Source organism: Xiphophorus hellerii, chromosome 3, assembly GCF_003331165.1.
Source record: "Xiphophorus hellerii strain 12219 chromosome 3, Xiphophorus_hellerii-4.1, whole genome shotgun sequence".
Classification (NCBI taxonomy): Eukaryota; Metazoa; Chordata; class Actinopteri; order Cyprinodontiformes; family Poeciliidae; genus Xiphophorus; species Xiphophorus hellerii.
Genome location: NC_045674.1, coordinates 10,361,651 through 10,371,922, shown reverse-complemented (window position 1 = coordinate 10,371,922; position 10,272 = coordinate 10,361,651). Strand labels below are relative to the sequence as shown.

The 10,272-nt window shown below is 37.2% G+C and overlaps 1 protein-coding gene across 1 annotated transcript; it reads left to right on the top strand.

The window, feature by feature from the left end:
- The first annotated feature begins 296 nt into the window (after positions 1-296).
- Positions 297-5,302, top strand: LOC116715851 (uncharacterized protein C1orf232). The gene is made up of 4 exons (XM_032556561.1): positions 297-1,918; positions 3,328-3,405; positions 3,583-3,689; positions 4,031-5,302. Exons 1-4 carry the CDS (start codon positions 1,838-1,840, stop codon positions 4,374-4,376), a joined length of 612 nt encoding a protein of 203 aa, XP_032412452.1. The 5' UTR covers positions 297-1,837; the 3' UTR covers positions 4,377-5,302.
- The last annotated feature ends 4,970 nt before the right edge of the window (positions 5,303-10,272 follow it).

Here is a 10,272-nt window from a genome sequence, read left to right as displayed (position 1 = left end):
GTTCTGAAATAGGGGTACAGCTAAAACACGCAGAGCAGGGGGTCCTGAGGACTGGAATTGAGAAGCACTGAAAGTCTTTCAACATCACCAAATCCAATGTGAATTTGTTAAAAAATCTCTGGAGCCATCTGGTGGCTGAGCCTCTTAGTGTTTAATCTAGAAAACAGAAGAGCTGTGTAATAAAAATAGGACATACTATTATTTAACATTTATTTACAAAAACAGACATGTTAACTACTTCTTTTGTACTATTTATGTAAAACATTTTCTGTGCAGGTGTTGAAGTACTGTTGAAACAGTAACTATTGATGAAATTGTCCTTTTATAGCATGAAAGGCATAAGTGGGCCTTATGGCAATAAAAGTGTCAACATGCTGATAAACTTTGATAATATCACATCATGAACAACGTTCTTGTGAAACAGGTACATTTTTAACAAATCCATATTAAGTGCAGAACATTGCAAACTTTAGTTTATTTTTTTACTATAAAGAACGCAAATACTTCCATAAGTAAGCAAGACTTGATGAGCTTGTGTTTTTAGGGTACTTTAAGTTCCCTAAAAATATAAGTAGGCCATCCACCAACCCACTCTGCACTGTCCTGTGTGTCGGCTCTGATAAATCATTGGGTGTGACCTTTATTTGCTGAGTGAAACCTGAGCAGCCCAAGCAAACTGGCTTCCCTTCAAATAAGCCACAGATGTGTTGAAGTAGTTGTGTTGTTTACTCACTTGAATGTATTATTCATTTTCAAATGATGGATCTGTTTGACTCAACAGCTTCATCACTGCTAATCTGTTATCAGGAACAGGACAGCAACACAAGTTAGATCCTATTTCTTTGCTGGATAATCAAGATTATAATCAGTCCTTTCTTTTGTTAAAGCATTAGTTTTTACCACAATAAATATAACATTTAAGTTTAATACAAACATCTTCATTAATCAGGATGAATTGAGTCAAAAAAGCAAAACTTTGCAAAGTTCTGGTGAAATACAATCATTTGTCAGAGCTTTATACATCTTTATCTAACAGCAGCAGACAGCCATCTCAGGTTGCCAGGTGTCAGAGTGAGAAAAAAAAAAACTCACTGCACACCTGAATCTCATCTGTGAAAAGGACAATGAGGAAGTGGCCATGTAACAGAAACACGGCGTGAAGGTGAGTTTCCATAAATACACAGTATCCCTAAACACAACTCAGACTCAAAAAGATTTAGCAAAACAAAGCTAGGATTTTATGTTTGTGTCAAACACAAATTAAGGATCCATATGAAGTTGAAATAAGGGATAAAATAACATTTCAGGTTGTCTTTACTAACATACCCATGTCTGTAATTAGCTCTTGTGTGTGCAGGAGCCATCCTACCAAAGTTGGCAGACAAAGACTCTGGTTCTGCAAAAAGAGACCCTCTAAAATATAGATGAGGAAATCCACACCTGTTTCCAAGTAACCAAGGCAGGTATAATGTACTGTGACGAATGCCAGTGCATGTGCATTCACACTTGTTTGGCTTCATGCACGAGCAACACGAGTTCCTAGTTTTACCTGTGCAGACACCGTGTTGGAACGGCAGCTGCTGCTAACCTGTTTGGTCTGAAGAAATAGACCAAATCTGATCAAAGGGAGAGTATGAAAATACTCCAACGTTCATTCTGAAGAGGTTTTCTGTGTTTACCACCTGCTGAATGTTTTCCCACATGGAAACAGGTCTGCTGAGGCCCAACTGAGACGTCCTGAAGCTGGAAGTGGAGACTTGGTGGAGGGTGGGCGACTGGAGAGACAGAGGTCTTCACAGGTGTTTCCTCTGAGCGTTGAGCATCAATTTGTGCAAACATGAATCCCATGTGGAAGGTTTATAAAGGCAAAGTGATGAAGACTCTGAATCCTGAGTATGAGGAGGATACTGCAGAGGAGGTAAAGGATTTACACACAAGTATGAGATAAATGATCAAATCTGAGAAATCTCACGATTAACACCAAGATCGGGTCACTTGTTTTATTTTTGTAATATTTGAAACAAAGTTAGCTACATCTTGCAGCATGATGTCCTTTTGATATGAAAGAAACTTGATGAATGATGTTACCATGTATTGTCCTTTGTATTTTAACTAATTTATGTTAAATATTGTCTGAGACTTCAGACATGGGCATATTAGTTTAGAAATACTCATTTTATTTTAACATCATTGCATTTTGAGTTGTCTACTGGGGTTGAATATGATTTATATTTTGTAGCTAGAAAAAACAAACTAAACACAAGATAATTAAAAGCTTAAGCAAGAAAATATATACATTATCTTTAAAAAATATATTTGAGGAAATGAATATTTTTTTTAACTTTTAACCATCATTTCATCTACAGGAGCCAAGCTCTGAGGCTACCCTTAATGTGGAAACTACTTCTTGCAAAATACCTGCAACAATCAAATTTCCAAAGCATCTTTGGCATTTTTTCCAAGATCACCTCTTAGGAAGAGAGTTTTTACATTTTGAAGAACAAAATACTTGTCTATTTTCCATTGCAGCAGGTTTAGTTCTTTCTGGAATTGCTGCTGCTGCAACAGACGGTGCTGTGCTGACCCAGTTCGCTGCAGAGCAGAGAAATTCGATCTCAGTTTGGAGCTGAGCAAGCGGATTAGTTGGCCTTCCAGTGCCTGACTGACAGGGGATGAGACAGATAGCCAACTCTTCAGCGCACACTCAGATCATATCAGCTGACATCTTCAACTTGTGCTCTCGTTGAAATGCTAGAGTTCCTGTTAGGACGAAATAATGCATTGCATGTGTGGAGAGAGTTTACAGTTTACAGATCCTATTGCTTAGCAAGTCAGTTTAGGGAAGGTAAAGCACATTTTCAGCCACAAGGCAGTTCAAAGTGCTTTGCATGAATTAGAAGGAAATGCAAACAAAACAACAAAACCAAAAGAAAGACAAAAAGGTAAAAAGTACAAAACTAAATATTAGTTCCCCATGTTTATTAAGATTATGTCCATAATTTATAAACTAATAGAGGTTTCTCTGGATCTTAAGAACTTATTTTTGTCACATTTAAACGACTTTTAAATTATTTTGCAAGGTAATAGAGCAATAGATAAGAGAAAATAATGTATTTTTCCCCAGTGTCACACAATACAATGTGTATTCTTGGAAGGCAACAATTAATGTGTGCTTCAAATAAGAGTTTACCACAGTTTCTGGAGGTTGCATTATTCAGAACGCACACTAGATGGCGGTATCTTTACAGAAACTCTGGTCTACTGCATTAATTGAACATTGGAAGGTGGAAAGGTGAAGTACATTCATTTTGTTCAATGCTGTTGCAGGTCACAGAGGTAGAACATGACATGAGTCCAATACAGGAGGATGAAGGGCCCAACGCCGTCTCTCAGCTGGCCAGAAAGGTATGCTATCAGCCGACCTGATAAATGTCAACATACAAGGACAAGTCAGTGCAATACATGTCTTGACAGGGAATACAATTAAAGCTCCTCTTTTGAGTTTATAAGCAATGTGGTCTTTTAGAAAACCAGAAATATATCCTATCCTATCATATGAACTTTGCGTGTCTTCTTTTTCAGATGCAGGGGGCCGGGGCTAAAAGCTGGAACAGGTTTTCGTCTCTCTTCAACAAAGAGGATGAGCACCAGCTTCTGGAGGAGACCGAGTGCCCGCCTGTCGCTGACCAGTGAGTCCAGAGCGTATTTACGTTCCAGTTTATTGGTGTCAAAATCAGAGGCGTTTTTTGCATGACTGGTTTACTGTATTAATGTAAAGTCTGTAAGACCTTTTGTATGAAATGTTTCTCTGAGGCCCTGAAGTGAAGAGTTAATAAAGTAATTTTATCATTAAAAGAAAATCTCATCATCTTTATCCCAATTCAAGTTCAGTTTGTCTGCTTCAAGATTAAGAATTTCTCATCAAGCTGAATAATTTTGATTATATCCATCCTTTTTTTAATCTAAATTGGATTTGATACATTATTGAAGCACAAGGTCAATAACACCCATGACTTTCCTGAACTTTCAGCCCTCTCGCAGTAAAACCTGAAGAACCTCCTCGACCGACCAGGCGCAGTGGATTCTGGGATAGTTTTGCAACCAACTTTGCTGCAAAGAAGCAGGCCGAAGCTGCTGCTGCAGCTGCAAATGAGGGTGTGGCAGAGTCAAGTGAGGAAGGAGCGACTCAGGCTGCAGAGGAGGAGCAGCAGGTCGGCCCGACTGAGGAGACGGAAGCAGGAAGCAGCAGCAACAACAGCTTCTCTAAATATGTGACGCTGGGAGGGAGCAGCGAAGAGGCCTCCTTTAAGTGGAACTTTGTTACCAGCAAGCTGGCAGAGCTGAAAACCAAGGGCATGGTGAATAAGACCAACTGATCGCTACAAAGATGTCTTCTAACATTCTTACAAAATGTTACAGCAAATCACATTTACTTTAACTTTATTTCATTATAATCTCATTTGATTGTTTTCAAGTCTTAAAGGTAAAAAGACATTAAAACCTTTTTTTTTTTCAATCAATGAACCATAAAAGGTGGGACGTGGCGTGTATAAACATTGATCCTGGACTAAATATTAAACTGTGGATTACTTCTACAGTTCAGCGCACACTGAACTGTAGAAGTAAATGTTGCAGAATAAATGTTTAGTGTCTACTTATCTAAGACAGCCTAAATGTTGATCCTGCAACAATTGAATTTGTGCCTCAGTAATAGGGCAGGTGAAATGTGCATTCCTCTCTCCTTATCTCTGTAAAGTGATGCTTGCATCCTTCCATGATGTGAGGTATACAGAGGTTTATTGTTGTTTTCAGTAACACTTGAAAACTTTAAAATGGAGCTTGTGTGGTCAGATTTTCCACCACAGTGCTTCAAACAAGACAAAAGGGGCCCATCTACCTTTCAACAAATCTAACCTAATCTGTAGTTTAGGAGAAAACTGGATTAAAAGATTAAAGGCAGCGATAGCTGGATTAGCCGAGGATCAGATCACTTAACCTGTTCAGAGAGAATTACAGCTCAAAGGTCTTTAATTCTTGTAAGACCCTTTGTATGGGCAAACACTTACTAAGAAATTCTCCCTTTGTGATGTGAAATGAAAGACTAAAATGTGTGTTTGGTCATAAAATCTGAAACCATGACTTGAATTTTCTAATCTTTGAGACTGAAATGTGCAATGTGTGAATTTTTTGTTTGTGACGGGAGAAATTGGCTGATGTTCTTATTTAGTGTCTTTTGGGTTTTGACTTGTATGTTTATTTTGATTTTGGTTCTGATATGACAAAATAAAGACTGTTTTCCCTGCAAGTTTTGCAGTCTCATTTAAAAAGATCTCTAAAGCACAACAACAGTGCAAAATTTACCTAGATATTTTGTGACTAATGCAAAGTGATGCATAAATGTGAAGTAGAAGATTCACAAATAAGTCTCATCAACTTTGCACATATAAAGAAATTTTGCAACATGTTGCAAACATACAGTGTGCCTATCACAGCCTTGACATAAACCCTTTGAAATTTTTAAATATCTTACACCCCATCTGTTGCCTCTATAAAATTCAGGTCAAATGAACCTAAATACAAATGCCTGTAAACTTTACAGCATCTCTGCAGCTATTTTTCCAGTTTAACTTTTTAATTAGATTTTAAATAGTTCTACTAATTCTTTTTTTATTTAATAGGGCTCCAAAGTTGAAAAGTTGCTACCATTGACCAGCAGAGGTCGCTATTCACTTCGGAATAAGAAAACCTTGATCAACTCTTCTCTGTTTTCGCTGCGTTTTCCTCCACTACCCGTAGAAACGTATGTTTTATTATAAACTTTTTATACAGACCATTTTACTTAATTTCCCGTAGGTATCAAAGTATCTTTTTTATTTTTTTATTTGAAACTGATCATATTGTGTGTCAGAAATAGCTTCCCCCATTTCCTGTTTCCTTCTATTGTATTTCCTGTTTTTTTTATTAACCCCCATTTCCTCTCTAACTGTAAGGTGTTGACTCAGATAAAACACAGCTTCCTTTTCCCTATTTGGGACCTTCAGGTTTCCATTTAAATTTGAAATCTCACCTTTTAAAATAAAAGATATACAATTTGAGCAAATGCACCAGAAGCCCAGGCTGGTCTTTTTTTAGCCATTTCCAGCATCAGTCAGATTTGAAGCTGTCATCATGGATTCTGTGAGACTCATTGAGCCGCAGTAGCTCTGTCCACACTTCCCTACAGTTGTCAGTCCCACTTTGAATCACAACAGATCTTTCCCTGCTTTCAGCTAAGCAACATGTTCTGCATTTGGAACTTCTTTTTCTGATTAAGTACTTATATAATAAGGTTAGAGGAGAATCAATTCCCCCAAATATTGTGTAGAACTACATATTTCAGTTATGTGACATAAAGCAGGAAAGAGGTTTGCAGAACATGGACAAGTCAGAAGTGAGACAAATAGTTTTTTTTTCTTCAGGAAAAGAAGCATCTACGGAAGATCTACAACAATAAGCATCTTTTCAAAAAAGTAGATATTTTTTCTTAGCACACAAGCAATTAAACCAAAATGCACATTCTGTAAGACTCAAGAACACTTCACACTCAAGATTTATGAGTAAACTGAAAATATCTTAAAAGTTCAACATAGAAACAAATTTAAAACATGAAAAATCCTCTTCATTAGTCTTTTCTAGCAGCATCCGAAACAACAGCTGAACTATTTTATCTACTTTAGATTTATTTGAATAACAAAGATATTTGTGGAATGTGCTGCACCTCGTTTGAAACCCACCCTCCACCTAGTTTGACTGTTTATTGGTTGAATGGAAAGTTGAAATGTCAACAAAAATGGAGGAATCAAAATCAAAGTTTAACTGTAGTGTAAAGAGAACAGAAGAGCAATAACAAGAGCAGCTCCATACCACTCATAGTTTCCTAAGGGTTTTGGAGATTGAAAATGAATAAAACTGAAAAAAAAAATAATAATAAAAATAAAAATACAGATCAAGTTTAGGTCTTATTAAGTTTGTCTTGTTTTGCTTGTTCTTTTGCCTCTGTTTTTCAATGTTGCATGTTTCTCAGTTGATTTGTTTTTCCACTGCCTGAACACTGGGTTTCATTTTACTAATTACCAAACCTGAATTCCTTTGGTCGTTATTGTCCATAGAGCTCTCTGTCTGGTCCTTGTTTTTGGGTTTTTTCCTGCCCAGTTTTCTTCTTGGATTCCTCACTAGTGAGTCACATCTTACTCATGTGGAAAGTGAGCTCTATAGTTCAGCACACCTGCTGCCTCTGAAACCACTGTTTGAAAGAGCAACTGCTGGACAATGTATTGTTAAGTCATTTCAGAGTTCATTAATAAAAACAGGCTGACATGGTGATCCATCTAACCTAAACAAATGGTGCAAGGAGGAATTTTGCAGGATGCATTTGCTTTGATTTAATTTGTTTTGTGAAAAATAATTTCCATAATTGTTCCTTTGGGGGTTTTGATGTGTGGCATAGATATTCATGGAAGTTGCTTCTATCCTTTTCCATTTAGCATTTGAAAAATCTATTGTTAACATACACTATATTGCCTCAAAATCATTGAAATCAGTCACCAGCTACAGCCCTCAGGCCTCATGTGGGCTCCAGATTAGCTCCAGATCTGTGCATAGAAAGCTTTTTGGAAAGGGTTTCAGTGTCTAAACAGCTGCGTCCAAGAATTAAGATGTGATGCAAAGTGTAAACTTTGAGGTAAAGAAGAGTTAGCGTGTGTGGGACAAATTTTCATGGGTTGGCCTCAACACCTAAGTTGCAATGAACAAACTGTTCCTGTTGTAACATAATAGTGAATCAGTGCACAAAGTAACTCCATAAAGACATGGTAGAGAAGAGTAGAGAAGAACTGGACTGATCAGAGTCCTGACTTCAACCTGACTGAGCACTTTTGGGATGAGCTAGAGCAGCAACCTTCACCTCCAACAAAAGTGTCTGATGTTCCAACGTGCTATTCTGGAAGAAGGGTCAGAAATCTTAGCAAATACACTTCTAAATTTACAGACAGTCTTCCTAAAATAGTTTAAGCTTTTGTAGCAGCAAATGGAGGGAAAGATTCATAGCCTTTGCATTAAAAACTGGATGTCAAAGTCTAATTTCTGTATGAAAGAAAATTCCCAAATAGCCTTAGAAATGTACACTACATTAGGAAGTGGCAGGAGAATAACTGTAAGAAAAGAGAGGCTGCTTTCAAATCAAATCATTTTTTTTAAATTTACAGCCTAATATTAAATTTACTTGAGGATAACAGGGTTCAGAATAAGTTTTAACTTTGTTTTTTTGCAGATAGAATATGAATGGATGATGTAACAGAGAAAACTGAGATCCAACAGCTGACGCAAAATTTCAGTTTAGTTGCACACAAATACAGTAGACAGGCCAAGTTTCTAACTCTAAGTTTTACAGTCCTGTCAGAAAGATATGTTACAGCCCAAATTTCTCTCCAAAGAGCTTTTTTTTCTTTTTTTTTTTACTATTTTATTACTGACTGTTCTCTCTGCACAGACTTTTCCCTTTTTACAGAAACAGTATATAGAGCTTTCTTAATCTCACAAAAGGCATTTTTGTCAAGCATTTAATGAGGTGAGAAATGCAAACAATTCTCTTTTTTTCTGTCCTCAGACTTGTTTTGTCTCTAAAATTTGAGACCAGAAGTTAGTCGGAGAGATGATTTATAGGTAGAATTATGGAAATGTCTGTAAAAATCAAAGCTGCTTCCATCACTGAGCCCCACAGGCATGTCTGGCTTCACTCAGGTGTGACATCGTTGTGGTGGGCGTCTCAACAGACACGGTGACTCACAGACTGGAGCACCGGTTGCATCTGGAAGAGAACAGAAAAGATCTTTTCACAAAAACAGTGTTGGGAGATTCATTATAGTGACCTACCTGCAACTTTCCCACCTGTTCAAGGCGAGAGGGAGGAAACATGTCTGGGGAATAGCCCTCAAACACTCAGTGTATTCACTGTGTAGACTAAAAGAACATAAGGATGGTGAAACATGTCTTGCTTGTTGCATACCAGAGGGAAAATGAAAGGTTTTATGAGCATCATACAAAATAATCAACTCAGTGTAAAAGAGAAAGCAGACAATTCCATTTAAGCATTGTATCTTACTGAATTCTGTGATGGGAAGCCCAATTATTTTGTTTTTAAAACTCTGTAAAACTTTCACATTTCAATATTAAACCTTTCGGCCATTTCTCTGATTACACATTATTTAGATATTCTGAACAACCAATGGATTATTCCAAAGCATAAAATGTTGCAGGTAGTTGGTAATCTACTTCAAAGCAAGTTCCTTAAGTTGTTTATTGTTTGCATAAATGTATACAAACGTATTTATTAATGTCTTTCACATCTAAATTAATTATAACAACTTTATTAGGCACATCTTGCTAGTAGGGGGCTGGAGCCCCTCAGAACTGCCTAAATTTGTTGTTCAACAAGGCATTAGAAATGTTTCTCAGAGATTTTGATCCATATTTAAATGATGGCATTATAGAGTTTCACCACTTCCAAGTTGCTGTATTAGATAAGGATCTGGTGAATGTGGAGACTACTAGCTACTTGATTGTGATACAAAATGGAAAATACATGATACAACCCTTTAAATGTTTTTCTATTTACAGCAATAACTCTAAAATCACAAAAATATGTTAACATAAATGCTTCAGAAAAAAAAATCCAGACTTAAAGATAGATTTGAACTGATAGTTTTATCATCTGAAAGCAGGAGATCAGCCAAACAAACATGCAAAAAAAAAACAGTTTGCAGCATTTATCTGAGCTGCAGAGATAAGTGGACAATGTGATTTCTGAAGTGGGACTAACCCTCTCCTGGATAACCATGACCCCTGTCTTTCAACCTGCAACACACGATAATCGCCCAGGTGATAATGTGAGGACGACACAGAAACATCACTCTAGTGGCAGCACACAGACAGCTTGTCACTGGTTTAGATTTTTAAAGTAGCTTTTAAAGTCTTGCAATGTTTTCCAGAAGAAATGGGTTGGGAGAGAGGTGTATTTTCCATCCACCATGTCACATGAAGTTCGCACATTATGTTTCATTAATGTGATCTACCGGCTCAGTCAGAGAATTTAAAAGAAAACTTGCTCCCTTTTCCCAGCAGAGGGTTAATCCCTCCAAATCTACCCCTGTGGTCACACCACAATCCACAGAAAATAACTAAAACACACAGACACAGTGGTGACCTGTCGGCTATCTGTAGGGTGTGAAATCTGAT